The sequence below is a fragment of the Rana temporaria genome, chromosome 9 (genome assembly GCF_905171775.1).
Source record: "Rana temporaria chromosome 9, aRanTem1.1, whole genome shotgun sequence".
Taxonomy (NCBI): domain Eukaryota; kingdom Metazoa; phylum Chordata; class Amphibia; order Anura; family Ranidae; genus Rana; species Rana temporaria.
This window is the reverse complement of record NC_053497.1, coordinates 170,232,216-170,254,862: the sequence shown is the minus strand read 5'-3', so window position 1 is coordinate 170,254,862 and position 22,647 is coordinate 170,232,216. Positions and strand designations below refer to the sequence as shown.

At 42.0% G+C, this 22,647-nt stretch overlaps 1 protein-coding gene across 1 annotated transcript in view; it reads right to left on the bottom strand.

The window, feature by feature from the left end:
• GABBR1 (gamma-aminobutyric acid type B receptor subunit 1) overlaps window positions 1-22,647 on the bottom strand; it is a 283,737-nt gene that overhangs the window by 186,143 nt on the left and 74,947 nt on the right. The window contains exon 6 of the mRNA XM_040324995.1: window positions 19,215-19,235. Coding sequence (XP_040180929.1) covers window positions 19,215-19,235 — 21 coding nt within the window. The remainder of the gene's footprint in view (window positions 1-19,214; window positions 19,236-22,647) is intronic.

The window sequence follows — 22,647 nt, the reverse complement described above, 5'->3', positions numbered from 1 at the left end:
CGTAATAACCGTTTTTGCCATGAAGATTTTTCATTCTGAGACAGTAACTGATGTCCCCGCATTATATAAACTGCTGCAGGGGGTGCCTGGACCATCCTAGCACTGGGCTAAAGAAATTTAGTTACGATGCGCCTGAGCGTATGAATTGGCTCAGGTGAGTTCCGCAGTGCTCTCCACTTACAGACGGGAATAAGATTATTGCCCACTTATATTAAATAAAAGAATATCATGGCTACAAGTGTTTACATAGCATTCTGCGACACAGGGACCGTCATGAAGGTGCGATACAAAACAGCGCCATCTAATACAACGTTCCCATGTCAAACATGCAGTTAGAACCGACCATGGTAAAAAAAAGAGCTTTGTTATTAGATTATATAAAATAGTTGATATTTATACAGTATATGTTATACAATTTATATATATATATAATGTATACACACATACATAAATAAAAAATAATTACTGTGTATATATATTTATATATAAAATTAACATAAAGATATAACGATCTATAATTATTTAATTATATAATTATTTACTGCATATAAAAGAAGCACCGTCTAATACAAGAGTTTAGAAATGACCATGGTAAAAAAAAAAAAAAAAAAAGGTTTATTATTAGATTATATAAAATATTTGATATTTATACAGTAAATGTTATACAAATATATATATATATAAATAAATAAAATTATGTATATATCTATATATATATAAAATTAACAAAGATTTACTGCATATAAAAGAAGCACTGTCTAATACAAGAGTTTAGAACTGACCATGGTAAAAAAAAAAAAGGTTTGTTATTAGATTATATAAAATATTTGATATTTATACAATAAATGTTATACAATTTTATGTATATATATATATATATATATATATATATATATATATATATATATATATATATATATAAAAAATACTGTGTATATCTATAAGAAAATATAGATTATATATATATATATATATATATATATATATATATATATATATATATATATATATATATATATATAATTAACATAAAGATATAATAACAATCTATAATTATGTAATTATAGAATTATTTACTGCATATAAAAGAAGCACCGTCTAATACAAGAGTTTAGAACTGACCATGGTAAAAATAAAAAAAGGTTTATTATTAGATTATATAAAATATTTGATATTTATACCGTATATGTTATATATTTATAAAAAGAAAAAAATATATATTATATATATATACACACACACACACACCGTTGTGCTCAAAAAATTGCATACCCTGGCATAAATTGTGAAATTTTGGCATTTATATTGAAAATATGAGTGGTAAATTTATATATTTACAGTAAGTATTTTTAGAATAAATACGATCAATAATATTATAACAATAATAATTAACAATATAACAATTATATAATATGTACATATATAATAGTTATAACATTATTTATCGTATTTTTATTCATAGATACGATAAATAGTATTATAACAATTATATAATATTTACATTTTTATCTATCTATATATATATATATATATATATATATATATAAAAATAAATATATATATATATATATATATATAGATTATATAATTGTTATAATATTATTTATCGTATTATTTTTTTTATATATATATATATATATATATATATATATATATATATATATATATATATATATATATATATATAATGTAAATATTATATAATTGTTATATTATTTATCGTATTTTATATATATAAAAATTATATGAATATTATCGTAATATATATATATAATGTAAATATAATTGTTAAAATATTATTATGTATCGTGTATATATATATATATATATATATATATATATATATATATATATATATATATATATATATATAAATGTAAATATTATATAATTGTTATAATATAATTTATCGTATTTATGCTAAAAATACATTTTTTGTTCTTTTCTGCCTCTACAGGCAAATTCCTGCCAGGACGGAGCTGAGAGTGAACTGAGCTGTGCTGCACTGTGGGCATTAATGCCGGCAGACTTGGCACAGCTGCTGCTGGCTGGTGGTTTAAATGCACAGAAGTGCGCGGATGGCTTCTGCGTTAATTAAAGGTTAGCGCCCTCTGAATGTTTTTTTCTTTTCTCATCGATTGCAGGTTCTGCTCTTACCACCACTCCTGAGAAATTAAGAAGAGTCTAATTTGTGGCCCCTGAGTTTGGCGCATGCTGGAAAAAAGCAATGGATTGGCGTGAATGCCCCCTACCCTGTTGCCACACATCATTTTCTTATTGTTTCTTCTTGTTCTTTCAGCTGATCAGAAGAGAAGAAAGTAACTGATACTCGCAGGTATGGAGGAACATGTGACAGTGTTGGGCCGGAGAGTCTTTGAACCCTGTATAGGCTCTGACTGGTATGACTTGGAGGTTACACGGGGCTGCAGATGAATGAAGGAGCAGATGACTTAAAAAAAAGGTGGGCCAGATCCACGTAGCGCCGCGCATTTTTACGTCCGGCGTAGCGTATCTCAGATACACTACACCGCCGTAACTTACAGCTTATTTTCCGTATCCACAAAGAATTTGCGCCGTAAGTTACAGCGGCGTAGTGTAAATGCGTCAGCGTACGGGCGCGCAATTCAAATCATTAAGTTGTGGGCGTGTTTTATGTTAATACGTCTTGACCCCGCGTAAATTACGTTTTTTTTTTACGGCGCATGCGCCGTCCGTGGGGGTATCCCAGTGCGCATGCTCCAAATTAACCCGCAACAAGCCAATGCTTTCGACGTGAACGTAATTCTACGCAAAGCCCTATTCGCTAACGTTTTAGGCAAACGACGTACACAACGGAAAATTCGACGCTGTCCCGACGTCCATACCTAACATTGCGTACGCCTCATAGAGCAGGGGTAACGTTACGCCGAAAAAAGCCTTACGGAAACGACGTAAAAAAATGCGCCGGCCGGACGTACGTTTGTGGATTGGCGTATCTACTCTACGCGGAAATCAACCACCTAGCGGCCAGCGTAAATTTCCCCCTTCGATCCGACGGTGTACTAAGACGTACGTCAGTCGGATCTAGCCCAGCTTCAGGCGTATCTTGTTTTGTGGATACAAAACAAAGATACGCCGGAGCATCCTAGAAGTTACGCGGCGTATCAATAGATACGCCGTTGTAACTTCTTCATGGATCTGGCCCGGTGAGTATATGCAACTAGGGACTGTGGCACAAATGTGAACCTTTGGAAAAACAAAGCTTCATATTACAGCATAATGCCAGAAAAAAAAAAAACAACAAGATACAACTCAATGCAATATTCAACTTCAATCCAGAGATTTTCCCTGCAATGCTGATTTCTGCCCCTAGATGTCCTCAGTCTGACGGCCAGCGTTGTCATGGACCCACCCCCAGCCTGAGACTGGGCAGTGAAAGGAGAAGCAGCACAGTGATGCGCTCATCCCTCTGTCATTCTGCTCTCTCCTCCTATCAGCATGCTTCTTGGCAGCATATTAACCAATTGGCTCCTTGTGTTGCTTCTCCTTCCCTCTCTCTGAGTGCTGCTGTACAAGGGCTACAAGAGGCTAATACCAGGTCAGGTTCCAGCCACTGCATGGCTTGCTTTTAAAGCTGGACTCCAGAACAGAGACGGCTCTAGGCTTTGTGAGGCCTTAGGCCAAACTTGGACATGGGGCCCCACTCACACCCATAATGGGAAAAATAATTCAAGGACAAGAGTCTCTTTCCCACAACCCTGGCCGGAGGTTGTGGGGATCTGCAGGTAGGGGGCTTATCGGAATCTGGAAGACCCCTTTAACCACTTCCCGACCGCCGCATGTAAATTTACGTCCACAGAATGGCACGTACAGGCAAATGGGCGTACATGTACGTCCCCGCCTTTCCGCGGGTCGGGGGTCCGATCGGGACCCCCCCCGCTACATGCGGCGGTCGGATTCCCGCGGGGAGCGATCCGGGACGACGGCGCGGCTATTCGTTTCTAGCCGCTCCGTCGCGATCGCTCCCCGGAGCTGAAGAACGGAGAGAGCCGTATGTAAACACGGCTTCCCCGTGCTTCACTGTGGCGGCTGCATCGATCGAGTGATCCCTTTTATAGGGAGACTCGATCGATGACGTCAGTCCTACAGCCACGCCCCCCTACAGTTGTAAACACACACTAGGTGAAGCCTAACACGTTCAGCGCCCCCTGTGGTTAACTCCCAAACTGCAACTGTCATTTTCACAATAAACAATGCAATTTAAATGCATTTTTTGCTGTGAAAATGACAATGGTCCCAAAAATGTGTCAAAATTGTCTGATGTGTCCGCCATAATGTTGCAGTCACGAAAAAAATCGCTGATCGCCGCCAATAGTAGTAAAAAAAACATAATTAATAAAAATGCAATAAAACTATCCCCTATTTTGTAAACGCTATCAATTTTGCGCAAACCAATCGATAAACGCTTATTGCGATTTTTTTTATACCAAAAATAGGTAGAAGAATATGTATCGTCCTAAACTGAGGAAAAAAATACTTTTATATATTTTTTGGGGGATATTTATTATAGCAACAAGTAAAAAATATTGCATTTTTTCAAAATTGTCGCTCCATTTTTGTTTATAGCGCAAAAAATAAAAACCGCAGAGGTGATCAAATACCACCAAAAGAAAGCTCTATTGGTGGGGAAAAAAGGACGCCAATTTTGTTTGGGAGCCGCGTCGCACGACTGTCCATTAAAGCGACGCAGTGCCGAATCGCAAAAACTGGCCTGGTCCTTTAGCTGCATTTTGGTCCCGGGTCTTAAGTGGTTAAAGTGGCGCAGTGCTGAATAGCAAAAAAATGTCCTGGTTGTGAATGGGGTAAAACCTTCCGAAGGTGAAGTGGTTACCCCAGGTGACTGGATACGAAAGAAAAATATCTATATCTATAGGAGATTATTTATATTTATATATATATAAATATATATATATATATATATATATATATATATATAAATATATATATAAAAAAAAAAAATAATAATAATATATATATATTACACACACATATGTATATATAAATACCATATATATATATATATATATATATATATATATATATATATATAGGATGTCATGCAGCCTTATTTCCAAGGTTCGGTTGTCATTTGACCAGACATCAGTACGGGGGGGGGGGGGGGGGATGTGTGATCTAAGGGACTTGGTGAACGGTCGGTGCCAGACGTTTCTCATGCATTTCAGTCTCTAGAGTTTACAGCGGATGGTGTGAATAACAAAAAGCTTCCAGTGGGCGTCCGTTCTCTGGGAAAAAAACGCTTTGCTGATGAGAGTCTCGGAAGAGAAGGGCTACCTGTCTCAGCTGTCAAATAACAACTTACAGCAGCAGAAGACCACGCTGGGTTCTCCTTCTGCCCACTAAGACCAGGAAAAAAAAGAAGAGGTGTATGGTGGGCACAGGATGACTTGGATGAATTTTAGAGAACATGACTGATCTAATGATTCCTAGTTTCAGCGTCTGCATGCAGTAGGAAGCTCAGGATTTGATATTCTTGGATCCTGTGTCATAGTTTAGGCTGGCGCAAACAAACTGAAACAAAAAAAACCCCATCAATTTCAGCCACTGTGCCCATCAAACGCAGCTACTGTGCCCATCAAACCCAGCCACTGTGCCCATCAATTGCTGCCAATGTGCCCATCAAACGCAGCCACTGTGCCCATCAATTGCTGCCAATGTGCCCATCAAATGCAGCTACTGTGCCCAAACGCAGCCACTGTGCCCATCAATTGCTGCCAATGTGCCCATCAAACGCAGCCACTGTGCCCATCAATTGCTGCCAATGTGCCCATCAAATGCAGCTACTGTGCCCAAACGCAGCCACTGTGCCCATCAATTGCTGCCAATGTGCCCATCAAACGCAGCCACTGTGCCCATCAATTGCTGCCACTGTGCCCCATCAAACGCAGCCACTGTGCCCCATCAAACGCAGCCACTGTGCCCCATCAAACGCAGCCACTGTGCCCCATCAAACGCAGCCACTGTGGCCATCAAACGCAGCCACTGTGGCCATCAAACGCAGCCACTGTGGCCATCAAACGCAGCCACTGTGCCCCATCAAACGCAGCCACTGTGCCCCATCAAACGCAGCCACTGTGGCCATCAAACGCAGCCACTGTGCCCCATCAAACGCAGCCACTGTACCCATTAATTTCTGACACCGTGCCCATCAACTGCTGCCGGTGTACCCATAAACTGCCGCTACTGTGCCCATCAATTGCTGCCAGTGTGCATTCACTGCCTGCCCGGCACTTACCTTGTCTCGGTGGGGCAGCGGGTCATGGCGATGTCCTCCAGACGCCTCAATCTTATTTCCTGCCCTCTCTCCCGTCCTCTGCTATGATTGGACGCCTGATAGCCCCCCCCCACCCCTCCGCTTCTCAATACGTGGCACCCCCCCGCTTCTCAATTAGCGACAGCCCCCCCCCCAAATTACAAATCTACTTGGCAGGCAAAACAGCGACTATCTACAGTATATATTTCGGGTGTCTGGAGCCGCCATTAAAATACAGACCGAGCCACAAAATGTAAATGGCGGTTCCCAACCGTCGCTTCGCTTTATCTGCAGATTATTAATCGTAGCTGAATTCCCATTTAATATATCGGTGTGGAAGTCTGCGTCTTGACGGAATTTAAGATCATAGGTTTCCTTTCTTAATTAGCTGGCAGCGAGCAATTTCCTTCTGTCCCGTGCGGCGCCGCTCGGCACTTGTTAGAGAAATTAACCCGACGCGGGAAACGGATAAATTGTATGCGGGATCACACACGGCTCTGCGCTCAGAGCCCCCCCCATACACTCCTATTCTGTTGTCTGGGAGATAATAAATATCAAATATATAGCAGAGAAAAAAAACATATTAATAGAAAAATTATTTTCAGTAACTTTTTTGCTAGAAAATTACTTAGAACCCCCAAACATTATAAAAAAAAAATCTAACACCCTAGAGAATAAAATGGCGATCATTGCAATACTTTCTGTCACACCGTACTTGCGCAGCAGCTTTACAAGCGCACTTTTTCTTTGGAAAAGGTACATTTTTTTTAACCACTTAAGGACCGCCGCACGACGATATACGTCGGCAGAATGGCACGGCTGGGCACATGGACGTATATATACGTCTTCTTTAAGGCAGAGCGCTCGCGACCCGGTCCGAAGCGCCACGGCCGCAAAAACCCGCAGACCCGATCGCCGCGGGTGTCACGCGATCGGGTCACAGGAGCTGAAGAACGGGGAGTGGTGAGTGTGAACAAACCTTCCCAGTTCTTCTCTGTGGTAGTGTCAGTGATCGTTTGTTCCCTGTCATAGGGAACGACGATCACTGACGTCACACGTCCAGCCCCACCCCCTACAGTTAGAAATACACATGAGGTCACACTTAACCCCTGCAGCGCCCCCTAGTGGTTAACCCCTTTACTGCCATTGTCATTTTCACAGTAAACAATGGGGTAGCTTTTACGGCGGCGTATCTCCAGATATGCCGCCGTAATTTGAAATCCGCGCCCGCCTATGGTTACGCCGATTCTCAAGGGCAGATACGCTAAAAAAATAGGCTTCCTCCGCCGACGTAACTTGAATGCGGCGGCGTAGAATTGTGTGCAATATTACGTTGGCCGCTAGGGGCGCTTCCGTTGTTTTCGGCGTAGAATATGCAAATTACCTAGATACGCCGATTCACAAACGTACGTGCACCCGGCGGTAGTTTTTTACGTCGCTTTTTCTGCGTAAGGTTGCTCCTGTTATTAGGAGGCGCAGCCAATGTTAAGTATGGACGTCGTTCCCGCTTCGAAATTTGAATTTTTTATGTCGTTTGCGTAAGTCGTTCGCAAATAGGGCTGGACGTAATTTACGTTCACGTCGAAACCAATACGTCGTTGCGCCGTACTTGGAAGCAATGCACACTGGGATATGTACACGGACGGCGCATGCTGAATCTAACCCAATGCATTTTTATAGCACTTTTTGCTGTGAAAATGACAATGGTCCCAAAAATGTGTCAAAATTGTCCGATGTGTCCGCCATAACGTTGCAGTCACGAAAAAAAACGCTGATCGCCGCCATTAGTAGTAAAAAAAAAATATTAATAAAAGTGCAATAAAACTATCCCCTATTTTGTAAACGCTATAAATTTTGCGCAAACCAATCTATAAACGCTTATTGCGATTTTTTTTACTAAAAATAGATAGAAGAATACGTATCGGCCTAAACTGAGGAAAAAAAAACTTTTTTTATATATTTTTGGGGGATATTTATTATAGCAAAAAGTAGAAAATATTGAATTGTTTTCAAAATTGTCGCTCCATTTTTGTTTATAGCGCAAAAAATATAAAACCGCAGAGGTGATCAAATACCATCAAAATAAAGCTCTATTTGTGGGGAAAAAAGGACGCCAATTTTGTTTGGGAGCCACGTCGCACGACCGCGCAATTGTCAGTTAGAGCGACGCAGTGCTGAATGGCAAAAAGTGCTCTGGTCTTTGACCAGCAAAATGGTCCGGGTCTTAAGTGGTTAATGGCTTTTACTGTATTTTTCTTTTTTCAACCAGGGGCGAAAGCTTTCCTTCTGTGAACTGGAGTGGGTGACTTTGACACCATCCGTCTTCCACATATAATGTAATTGCTAATTTGCGCCGGGGTAACGACTTTTCTGTATTCAGAAAGCTCGATACGCTGACTGCAGCCTAAGATATGACTGGCATAAGGCTCTTATGCCATCGTATCGTAGGCTGCATTCTTACGATGGCCGCTAGGTGGCGTTCCCGGAGTGGTCAGCGTAGAGTATGCAAATTGCATACTCACGCCGATTCACAACCGTACGCGCGCCCTGCGTTCGCATTTTACGTCGTTTGCGTTCGTCGGTTTCTGCGTAAGGCTGCTCATGCTATTAGCAGGGGCAGCCAATGCTAAGTATATCCGTCGTTCCCGCGTCGCGATTTTTAAAAATTACGTCATTTGCGTAAGTGAATCGTGAATGGCGCTGGACGCCATTTACGTTCACGTTGAAGCAAATGACGTCCTTGCGATGTCATTTACCGCAATGCACGTCGGGAAAGTTTCCCGACGAAGCATGCGCACTACGTTCGGCGCGGGAACGCGCCTAATTTAAATGATCAACGCCCCCTACGGGATCATTTAAATTACGCACGCTTACGCCGGCAAGTTTTACGCAAATTACGGAGCTACTGCTTCGTGAATGAAGCGTAGCGCAAGTAATTTACGGAGGCGTAGCCTTAAAACGGTACGCTGCGCCTCCGTAAGAGTGCGCAGCCCTACCTGAATCTAGCCCAAGATCTTCAACATTACAGAACAAGCCCAGCTGAATGTGATAAATGGGAACCTTCACAGACATGCAGGGGGTAGAAGACTTGAAGATAAATGGACCTCGGATTCAAAGTCCACCAATATGGCTGAAAGTCTCTTTTTTTCATAAGTCGTAATTTTATCTCACATCGCCACCGACAGCTCGTTGTCTGCTCTCCTCTTCCGATGTCTGTTAGAGGCTCGCAGATAAGTAACCCTTTCCCTTGGCAATGTGTTCAGAAATTGCTGCCAACCATTCACTATATTAATTTTGTACAACAAGCCCCCGGTGTACAATCGGTGAACAGAAACTCTGCTTCAGTCTGTCCAAGGAAGGTGTGTGATGGCGCTGGACTGATGAGAGCGAAGATTGATTCTAATGAATAGAGAATAAAGTGCGTTTTCCTCCACCTGAGGTTCATTTCATGGTGTATGGTCCTCCTCAGTGGCGGCTGGTGCTCAAATATTTTTTTTGGGGGGGAAATTGCAAACAAACGGAAAAAAATCAATTGCCGCCACTGTGCCCATCAAACGCAGCCAGTATCCCCCCAAATGCAGCCAGTTTCCCCCCCAAATACCGCCAGTTTCCCCCCAAATGCAGCCAGTTTCCCCCCAAATACCGCCAGTTTCCCCCCAAATACCGCCAGTTTGTCCCCAAGTGCAGCCAGTTTGTCCCCAAGTGCAGCCAGCTTCCCCCCAAACGCCGCCAGTTTGTCCCCAAATTAGCCAGCTTCCCCCCAAACGTCGCCAGTTTCCCCCCAAATGCCGCCAGTTTCCCCCCAAATTAGCCAGCTTCCCCTCAAATGAAGCCAGTTTGTCTCCAAGTGCAGCCAGTTTCCCCCCAAATGCAGCCAGTTTCCCCCCAAATGAAGTGGCCATTGTAAGAGAAAATGTCCCGGGATCAGTGGGAGTAAACAATGCTGGCAACTTTGGTGTCAGTGAGATGAATTGTGCCCCATCTTTGGAGTCATTTGGTGGGAAGGGTAGCATTTCGGAGACCAATGGTCTACGGTATTACATAGCATTTTAAAATATAGAAATGATGTCCAAGTTGCTTGTTCCACTTTCCCCAGAGACAGTATCTATACAGTGCTTTGCTGGGATATTTCATGTAAAGGCTCCAAGTGACGTCTGGGTGGATTTTCAATACACTGTAGGGATTGAGGTTTTATATTTGAGCAGAGACGTGGCATTCTTTTAAGTTTGCTGCTATTGCTACATCCATCTATAATATTACCAGCATCACCCAGCATTCAGTTGGTTCATATATGAAAAATGATGGAATTAGTCTCCTACGTCCGTTGAAAAATTATTTTCAGTAACAGTAAACCTCATATTTCTCTTTAACAATCCATTGGGATTGGAGGACTTTGTGATACATCCTAGTTATGGGCATGATAATTATGGGTTTAGGACTTATCTGAGGATGAATTACGTAAGAGTTAAAGCAAGAGATGTCACATTAATCACATGATATATAAATTGTACAATTACATTTTTATTTTTTTAATGTGATTTGTATTTCCATAGCGATTCTTTAAACTTTGATATTTTTATACAAATTTGAATGTATGTTAGACTCCTGATAGTAATATATAAAATATTGCCATGGTCCTTTATTCTTAATCTGTTTTATATATATATATATATATAATAAAATAAATGTATACATAAAAAATATATTTTTTATATATATATATATATATATATATATATATATATATATATATATATATATATATATATATATATATAAAAAATATATTTTTTATATATATATATATATATATATATATATATATATATAATATATAAATACAATTTTTTTTTTATGTATACATTTATTTTATTATATATATATATATATATATATATATATATATATATATATATATATATATATATATATATATATATATATATATATAAAATAAAATAAAATAAATGTATACATAAAAAAAAAATTGTATTTATATATTATATATATATATATATAAAAAATATATTTTTTATGTATACATTTATTTTATTATATATATATATATATATATATATATATATATATATATATATATATATAATAAAATAAATGTATACATAAAAAATATATTTTATATATATATATATATATATATATATATATATATATATATATATATATATATATATATATAAATAAAAAAAATATTTTTTATGTATACATTTATTTTATTATATATATATAAAATAAATGTATAAATATATTTTTTTTATATATATATATATATTTTTTTATGTATACATTTAAGAATATATATGTATATATCTTTAGATAAAGTGATAGTAATATATAAAATATTGCATGGTCCTTTATCCTTAATCTGTTAATCTATATATATAAAACAGATTAAGGATAAAGGACCATGCAATATTTTATATATTACTATCACTTTATCTAAAGATATATACATATATATTCTTAATGTTTACAAATGCATTATATAAATATATACACAGATAGATAGATATAATGAATTTAATAAATGTATAAATTTAAAATATATATATATATATACCACATTTGGGGGGGGGGGGCATTTTGTAGTAAATGTATAATATATACGTATATATATATATATATATATATATATATATATTAAATGTATAATATATTTTTTATACATTTAATATATATATATATATATATATATATATATATATATACACATACATATATACACACTAGTGCTGTCAGTTAAACGCGTTATTAACGGCGTTAACACAAACCCATTTTAACGCCGTCAATTTTTTTATCGCGCGATTAACGAGGTTCACCCTTTAAAACATTTTTTTTTTGTCAGCACGTACCTCTTAACCCTTTCACGCCGACGGGACGCATATATGCGTCCTCGGCGTTCGGGGGTTATACCGGGATGATGCCTGCAGCCGCAGGCATCATCCCGGTACCGTTGTTAAGAGCGGGCGATCGGCTATCCAAACATAACAACCGATGCGGCTAAAAGCCGCTCGGTTGTTATGCCGGAGGAGCGGGAGGGGACATCCCCCCCTCCCGCCGCCTTTCGCCGCTCTGACCGGGCCTCCCGTCCCACCGGGAGACCCGATCCTCCATCCGCCGCGTTCTGTGTTCAGGCGGAGACTGACACTAAGCCGTAAACGGCTTTGATTCAGTCTCCGCATTGAAACCACGGAAGCGGCGTCATGACGTCACTTCCGGGTTTCTCGGCTGCCAATGGCGCCGGATTTAAAAAAGTACACAGTATTCAGAATCGCCGTTTTCGGCGATCTGAATACTTTGAAGTGCAAAGGAGGGATCGGAGGTCTTTTAGACCCCCGATCCCTCCATAAAGAGTACCTGTCGCCACCTATTGCTGTCACAAGGGATGTTTACATTCCTTGTGACAGCAATAAAAGTGATCAAAATGTAAAAAAATAAAAAAACACAATTTAATATTATAAAAAAAAAAAATAAGAAAACAAAAAAAAAATGTTTTAAAGGGTGAACCTCCTTAATCGCGCGATTAATCGTGAGTTAACTATGACATTAATGCGATTAATCGCGATTAGAAATTTTAATCGCTTGACAGCACTAATACACACATATATATATTATATAATTACATTTTTAATACTTTGTGAAATGCGTTGATTGGCTGATTTAAATGATGCAATATTTTGACCTTTGAACTATATTTCTTTGTATTTAATGTATACCAGTAGCTCTGAAAAAAAGATAAATAAAATAAAATAGAAAAAGCCAGTAGGAATAAAAAAAGCGCACTAGTCTAACTTTTCTCTGTAAAGGCCGTCACACGCATCAATGTAATTTTTTAGATTTTTTGTTGCTCTTCAATATTTCAGCTAGGGAAATGTACGAGTCGTATGAGACAGCCCAATGCGATCAATGAAAGCAGAAGCAGGCGAGGTGGAAAATCTCGTGGATAGGGCAGCGTTGGCTTGATCGTTAAAATACAATCACATAAGCACAATGAATTAAAAGATAAACGATGCGATTGATTTTTTTGCCCAGTTTTGATTGGACCGGTGCGAATATCACCGATAAAAAGTGCAGGGACGTGTGGCTTTTCAAATTAATTCCTTTTGCTGTAAATAGCCGATTAAAATTCCCTGCCCAATTGCTTAAAAAGTAAATCGAACGCCCAGAATTGAATGCAAGTTTGGACAGCATAAATCTTTCCCCGGCCTCCCTCCGCTGGGTGCTGAGCCTTTCCCCTTCACTGACACCCCCCTGCACGCTCCTCTCACTCAGAAGAGAATAGCTTGTAGCCATAGAGAAGACAGGAGAGAGAATACAAGAGCAAGCGTACCTTCAGTTCCATAGAAGCCGTGCTTTTCATACACCGCGCTGACCATTGCCAACTAGCCCGAGACATGGAAAGAATGGCTCTATAACTGTCGTCTTCAAACTGTGGCTCTTTGCCTGTCCTTATCCAGCCATTGGATGGGGCATCATTCCTTCCACTGACACCAATGATGGGGCATCATTCCTTCCACTGGAACCAGTGATGGCGCATCATTCCTTCCACTGGAACCAGTGATGGGGCATCATTCCTTCCACTGGAACCAGTGATGGGGCATCATTCCTTCCACTGGAACCAGTGATGGGGCATTATTCCTTCCACTGACACCAGTGATGGGCAGGGCTGGACTGGGACAAAAATTTGGCCTTGGACTTCATCCAGACTGGCCCACATTTATAGGTCTCTCCTATTGCGGCCGGACAACTCCCGCACCCCGCCACCCAAGCCCCCTCTCTCCCTTTACTAGCCACTAGCCGTTCTACTTTATTAGAGTAGAACGGCTGGTACTGGTACTCTTATAGGCAGTACCAGTGGGGAAGCTAGACATTATTTTACCCGGGGCAAAGAATCAGTTTGGTGACACACTGACTTCAATGATGGGACACTATTCCGTCCACTGATACCAATAAAAATCATCCTTCCTTCCACTGATGCCACTAATGGGGCACTATTTCTCCTACTGATACCAATGATGGGACACTATTCCTCACACTGATACCAATGATGGGACGCTATTTCTCCTACTGATACCAATGATGGGACACTATTCCTCCCACTGATACCAATGATGGGACACTATTCCTCCCACTGATACCAATGATGGGACACTATTCCTCCCACTGATACCAATGATGGGACACTATTCCTCCCACTGATACCAATGATGGGACACTATTCCTCACACTGATACCAATGATGGGACACTATTCCTCCCACTGATACCAATGATGGTACACTATTCCTCCCACTGATACCAATGATGGGGCACTATTCCTCACACTGACTTCAATGATAGAACACTATTCCTCCCACTGATACCAATGATAAATCATTCTTCCTTCCACTCATGCCACTAATAGGGCGCTATTTCTCCTACTGATACCAATGATGGGACACTATTCCTCCCACTAATACCAATGATGAAGCACTATTCCTCCCACTGATACCAATGATGGGGCATTATTCCTCACACTGACTTCAATGATGGGACACTATTCCTCCCACGGATACCAATAAAAATCATCCTTCCTTCCACTGATGCCACTAATGGGGCGCTATTGCTCCTACTGATACCAATGATTGGACACTTTTCCTCCCATTGATACCAATGATGGGACACTATTCCTCCTACTGCCTTTAAATAGGGCACACTACCCCCCCCCCCACTGATACTAATGATGGGGCACTATTTCTACCACAGATTCCAATAACAAATCATCCTTCCTTCCACTGATGCCACTAATGGTAAACTATTTCTCCTACTGATCCCAATGATGGGACACTATTCCTCCCATTGATACCAATGATGGGACACTATTCCTCCCATTGATACCAATGATTGGACACTATTCCTCCCATTGATACCAATGATTGGACACTATTTCTTCTACTGCCTTCAATGAGGGGGCGCTATTTCTCCTACTGATACCAATGTTTGGACACTATTCCTTCCACCAACACCAATGATGGAACACTATTCCTGCCATTGACATCAACGATGGGGTGCTATCCTTCTACCGACAGCAATGCTAGAGCAGTATCCGTTTCACTGACACCAATGGATGGGACACTATTCCTCCTACTGACACCAATGACGAGGCTTAATTTCTTCCACTGACACCAATGATGGGACACTATTCCTCCCACTGACACCAATGGATGGGACACTATTCCTCCCACTGACACCAATGGAGGGACACTGTTCCTCCCACTGACACCAATGACGAGGCTTAATTTCTTCCACTGACTGAAATGTGGTGCTGTTCCCTCCACTGATACAAATGATAGAGCTCTATTTCTCCTCCTACTGACCAACACACTCCTATGTATTTTTTTTTACTCCCACTGATACCAGAACATTCTCTTCTCCTAATGGCCACAGTTTGGCCCCCCTAAAGCCGAAGAGACCATAAACTGGCCCTCTGTTTAGACAGGTTGTAGACTCCTGATCTACAATATCAGGCTGTAAACCTTAGGTTCTGGATGTACACCTAGCTACAGAGGTATAAAAGGAATAATTTGCATAGCTCCACCCACTACTCCAAAGATGTTTGATCATGAGTCTGCAAAAAATCCCCCCGCAAAAAGAATCGAGCTTATCTCCTAATGATAAATCCCCCTTCCTCCCAGTATAAATCAGTCCCTCTGCTGAAATCCCCTTCCTGGTACAAATCCCCCCCCCCCAAAAAAAATCCTCTACCCCTCATATTTCCCCTCCAAGCATAAACCCCCCACTACCTTACTACTAGCACAAAAATATCCCCCAACCATCCCTACTAACACAGATACCACCAAAACCCCCCTCCTAAAACACACCCTCTTCCCCCAACCCCTTTCCTAACACAAATAGCCCCCTCCAGCTCACCACTTCTAGCACACCTCCCAAAATGTCCCCGCCAAAATAATTCTTACCCCCTACCCCCCACAAATAAATCCTGCCAAAACAAATTGCCTCCCCCATTCTTCTTGTGGTGCCCCCCCCCCACCTCACATGATACCACAGTGCCCAACCGTCCCTCCTGCCCTTGTCACAGTCCTGTGTGCTGTATCTAGGCAGTGACTGGAAGTATTACAAGTAAGCATTGGTGGCCCATAATGTAGGGTGCATGGGTGCCACCCCCCCCCCCTCCATGCATCCGGCCCCCTAATCTACATGCAGGGCACTGGACACATTGATTCCAATCAGGTTTTTTTTTAAGCATGTGGTTAGAGCTGGAGGCAATTGTCACACTGATTGTCACACTGATTCTCCTCCCGGTCAATCAGGATTTAGGAAGCGGGTCTACTGAAAAGGAGAAGCATTCCAATTGGCCTAGGTCGAGGAGGGAAGAGAAGCCTGAAGGGAAGCCATAGATGGGGTACCAGGCTCATAACCAACCGACTAGTGGGGGGGTAATGCGAATGACGCGACCAATCATCCGGAAGACCCTGCCCTTTTCTTTACATCAGATGTCATTAGCCGGACCTGTTATTTAGAGGGAGGGAAGTGACGGGACCAGACATGTGCCAGTGCTCCCAAGCCCATGAGGACTGTGACAACCAATCACAGCGGTCACATGATCTGGAATCCGACGTAACCCCTCTGGCATTACGCTCTCTTAAAGGGCCGGCTCCCATCAGTGGGAGGAGGTTAGAGTGGAGGAATTTGCACATTTCAGGAGGAATTGGAGCACATGGGGGGAAGTGACCCCATAAATGTGTCAGACATAGAGTATGAAGAAACAGAGGGGAAGTTTATACAAAAGACAAGACAGCTGGAGGAAAATCAGGCTGATCTGTAACATTCAAAGGGAAGAGAAGGCCAGTATCGCCTATACCAACCAATCAGATGCAGCGTTCATTTTAATAGCGCAGGTAACAAAATGAAAGGATCACAAGAAAAAGTTAAGAGATCCCAAGGTTTTAGCAGCAAAGAAAGCATATAAAAAAAGCTCTGGTTGTGGTTAATTTTTGCAATATAGATCTAGCCCCAAAGGGTGCTCCAACGTGTTTCGACCCAAAAAGTCATAGTCTTCTTCGGGGGGACTGTTGTCTCCAACGAATGGAAGACACAGTGTGGAACCAGAGAATTTAGTAACATCCACATGATATGGCCCAACATATCTGGCTTACAAGGAACCATATGTAGGGGTGCTTGAGGAAGACGGAAATAGGCACATCTTAAGAAGATAAGCTACTGATACTCCCCCAGGAATGGAATCCCATACATTGGACAAGAAAGAATGGGCAAATCATTTGTAAATTGCTTCATTAGATGGTATGGGAAATCAACTGGTGGGATCACACAAGTTGATTAGCTGCAAATCGTTGGTCAGTTGGGTGGACAAAGGGCTTTTTGAGGATCTGCTGTCCCTGCTTTTCCCATACCATCTAATTAACCATTAACCATGAAGGGAGGTGGCGAGAACAGAGGGGGAGGTGCCCGTGCACCCTTAATGCACAGGCCGCCCCTGTTGGGCCCTGTCATGTGGATGGTTAGAACGTTCTAAGAAGGATCTTGGATGTAACTAAATTCTCTGGTTCCAAACTCTGTCTTCCATTCCTTGGAAACAACAGTCCCCCTGAAGAAGACTATGACTTTTTGGGTCGAAACGCGTTGGGCCACCCTTTGGGGCTGGATAAATATTGCAAAAAATTGCTTTGTACATTCGTATACCTGCCTGTATTATTGTTATCGTGACCGATGGTCCAAAATGGGAGTGCATGTAACCGGAGCTCATATTTTGAAAACCTTTGTTTGATTTTAACATTTGTACAATAAAGTAAACCTTTTTATATTGATATATTTTTTTATATATACTTTCTTCGCTGCTAAAAAAAAAGAAATTAGGTGCTTTATAAAAAAACAACACCACCTGTCGCTGCAATTCGGGCACCTGTTGCCCGAAAAGAGGCCGGATGCTTAAATAGGGGGCGGCTCAGCGGCCATGGATAGATTCATGCAATGTATGAATCTATCCATTAATCATACAGGGAGGTGGCGGGGATCAAGGGGGAGGCACCCGTGCGCCCTTAATACACAGGTCGCCCCTGTTGGATCCTGTCATGTGGATGGTTAGAATGTTCTAAGAAGGATCTTGGATGTTACTAAATTCTCTGGTTCCAAACTCTGTCTTCCATTCGTTGGAGACAACAGTCCCCCTGAAGAAGACTACAACTTTTTGGGTCGAAACGCGTTCGTCAACCCTTTGGGGCTGGATCAATATTGGAAAAAAATAGTTTTTCAACATAAGTATACCCGCCTGTATCATGGCCGATGGTCCAAAAATGGGAGTGCATGTAACCAGAGCTCAAATTTTAAAACCTTTGTTTGATTTTAACATTTGTACAGTAAATGAAACCTTTTTATATTGATATTTTTTTTTTATATACTTTCTTCGCTGCCAAAAAAAAACCCCTGGGGATCTCTTAACCTTTTTTTTTTTTTTTGGAGGGGTGTGCAGCATCTCTAGTTCCTAGGATCTTTTTCCTACAAACCCACAAAAACAACTTTCCCCGAATGTTGTCGTTAGCCTATTGCATGTCATGTCCACAGTGTGCGCCAACCAATCAGAACTGACCCAATTGGCTTCTATAGGCTCCTTGAAATGTATCATTGCTCTTTACATTTCATCATTAAATAAGCCATTAGATCCACTTGCAACAAAAAAACAAACAAAAAAAAAATGAAAAAGATGGCGGATGATAAGGCGGGAAAGGCATAAGCAATTCATTAAAACAAGACAGGAAGGTCACAATACAGAAACGGCAAGCGGGGCGGTGAGACAGAAGACAGCACGACACGACACACGCATGCAGACGGTATGGGGAGGACGCCGCCAGGCGACACATAGGCAGACTTACGTGATGAGTCCGGCCGACGGACTACGAGGAGAGACAGCAGCATGTTAGCGGGAAGAGCAAAGAGAATCCGGTTAGATGGGTGTATTAGTGTGGTAGAAGATGATGAGTATTGTAGCTGTGCGGCTAGAAATGGTAATTTTATTACTTTATTCAACAAGCAGGAAAGGGATCCCAGCAACCAATCAGAATTCACTTTACTGAAGTCAGAACGGCACATGGTTTCTGATGTGCGTTGCCGCTTGCATTTTTTTTATTGAATGAGCTTGTTACCAGCTAAGGACTCATTTACCCATTGCGGTGCATGCGGAAAGGCACATGTTAACGCGTTTCGTCAAGGCAGCCCATTCCTTTTTCGAAAATGCAGCGCACCACAATGCACGGTATATGTGATATGGTGAGCTCTGGTGGATTGGGCGTAACTGTACAATGACTGGCACCATAAGGCACCGCGCATAGAGCAGGAACCTTACCATGCTTTTAAGGCACCGTTCACATCTACACTATATTACCAAAAGTATTGGGACGCCTGCCTTTACACGCACATGGGCCCGGATTCAGATACCAGTTACGACGGCGTATCTCCGGATACGCCGTCGTATCTCTGAGTGTGCGGGAGGTCGTATCTATGCGCCTGATTCAGAGAATCAGTTACGCATAGATTTCCCTAAGATCCGACCGGCGTAAGTCTCTTACACCGTCGTATCTTAGGCTGCATATTTACGCTGGCCGCTAGGTGGCGCTTCCGTATATTTACGCGAGGAATATGCAAATTAGGTAGATACGCCGATTCAGAAACGTACGTCCGCCCGGCACATTTTTTTTACGTCGTTTACGTTAGGCTTTTTCCGGCGTAAAGTTACCCCTGCTATATGAGGGGTATCCTATGTTAAGTATGGACGTCGTTCCCGCGTCGAATTTTGAAAATGTTACGTCGTTTGCGTAAGTCGTTCGCGAATAGGGCTGCACGGAAGTTACGTTCACGTCTAAAGCATTGACGATTTGCGGCATAATTTCGAGCATGCGCACTGGGATTCTTTCACGAACGGCGCATGCGTGTTCGTAAAAAACGTCAAATACGTGGAGTCACACAAAATTTACATAAAACACGCCCACATCATCCACATTTGAATTAGGCGGGCTTACGCCGGACCACATACGTTACGCCGCCGTAACATAGGGCGCAAGTTCTTTCTGAATACGGAACTGGCGCCCTAATTTACGGCGGCGTAACGTATCTGAGATACGTTACGCCCGCAGAGAGATAGGCAGATCTCTCTGAATCCGGGCCATCAACTTTAATGGTGTTCCAGTCTTAGTCCGGAGGGTTCAATATTGAGTTGGCCCCGCCCTTTGCAGCTATTACAGCTTCACCTCTTCTGGGAAGGTCATCCACAAGGTTTAAGAGGGTGTCTATGGGAATGTTTGACCATTCTTCCAGAAGAGCATTTGTGAGGTCAGGCATTGATGTTGGATGAGAAGGCATGGCCCACAGTCTCCGCTCTAATGCCGCGTACACATGATTGGAAATTCCGACAAGAAAACCGTGGATTTTTTTTTTTCTGACGGAATGCTGGCTCAAACTTGTGTTGCATACACACAGGGGCGGACTGACAACTCATGGGGCAATAGGAGATTATGATGTACCCCATACTCATTCACCTAGGGTGGGGGGCCGGGATCTAGGGGCCCCCTTATTAAAGGGGGCTCCCGGATCCCGATAAGTCCCCCGCTCGCAGACCCCGACAACCAACGGCCAGGGTTGTTGGGAAGAGGCCTTTGTCCCTATCAACATAGGGACAGGGTGATTTGGGGCGAGGGGGGGGGAGCCACAGTGCGCGTCCCTGCCCCAAAACACCCCCCCCCCCCATGTTGAGAGCATGCGGCCTGGTATGGCTCAGGAGGGGGGGCACTTGCTCGTCCCCACTCCTTTCCTGTTCGGCCGGGCGGTTTGCTCGGATAAGGGTCTGGTATGGATTTTGGGGGAACCCCACGCCGTTTTTTCAGCGTAGGGGGGGTTCCCCTTACAATCCATACCAGACCTAAGGGCCTGGTATGCTCCTGGAGGGGAACCCATGCCGTTTTTCTATTTAAAATTTGGCGTGGAGTTCCCCCTCATGATTCATACCAGACATAGTGCCTGGAATTGGCGGAATCCAAGTCGGATCCCCGTTCATTGTAAGCCGGACGTATGTCGGCATCAACACATTTTTCCCCTTCTCGGCAAACCAGCTTGGCAATGGCTCCCGCGACGGAGCTCATAGGTGGCCAATCTCGCCGATAAAAGCAGCGAAATTTACACAATATCGCGATCACCTACTGTATAAACGCAACTGCCATAAACGACAGTAAACGAAACTGTGTACATGTACACATAAGATAACATTGAATGAGTTGAAAAAAGTGTCCAACTGCCTCTGAATGTCCGTTTAGCAGCAGCAGTGTACATGGAGCCTTATTCTTCCTAAAGGTGTTCTATCGGGTTGAAGTCAGGACTCTGTGCAGGCCAGTCAAGTTCCTCCACCCCCAAACTCGCTCATCCACGTCTTTATGGACCTTGCTTTGTGCAATAGTGAGTTCGCTGCATTTTCGAAAAAAGGGTTACGAGCATTCTCCTGGAACGAATTATGCTCATAATCCAAGGTTCCACTGTATTTCAAAGGCTCTCTGGCGCCCCCTCCCTCACCTCTGGTCACATGCGGTATTGTATGCCATAGAAGTCAATGTGGAAGGAATTATCTTCGTTTCCATTGACTTCTATGGGGGAACTCGCTTTGATATGCGAGTACTTTTGGATTACAACCATTCTCCTGGAACGGATTATGCTCGTAATCCAAGGTTCCACTGTACAGCGCTCCCAACCCACCCCAAAGATGCTGCTTGCAGGACTTTTCATAACGTCCCGCAAGCACAGCGCCCCAGTATGAAAAGTCACACTGGAATGAATGGGAAAGCGATTTTCTGGCGCTTAGCAGAGGTGATTTCCAGCGCTAAAGCGCCTAAAAACCGCCCCGGTGTGAAAGGGGTTATAAGATATTCTTTAGGTTTCTCCAGCCCAAGTTATTTTAAACTCTCCTTTGGCTGTGCAGTTTACTACAACTAATAGCAGAAGATACAAAAACAGAAATAAGATACATTTTATCAACAAGAGATATACAATATATATATATATATATATATATATATATATATATATATATATATATATATATATATATATATATACACAATGGGGTAGATTCAAAAAGGCAATTGCGTCTGCGTAACCATAGTTACGCAGCGCAATTGCTTACCTGCGCCGGTGTTACGAATGCTCCTGATTCAGGAACCTTGTTACGCCGATTGCAGCCTAAGAAATGACTGGCATAAGGCTCCTTATGCCAGTCATATCTTAGGCTGCATTCTTACGTTGGCCGCTAGGGGGCGTTCCCGTTGT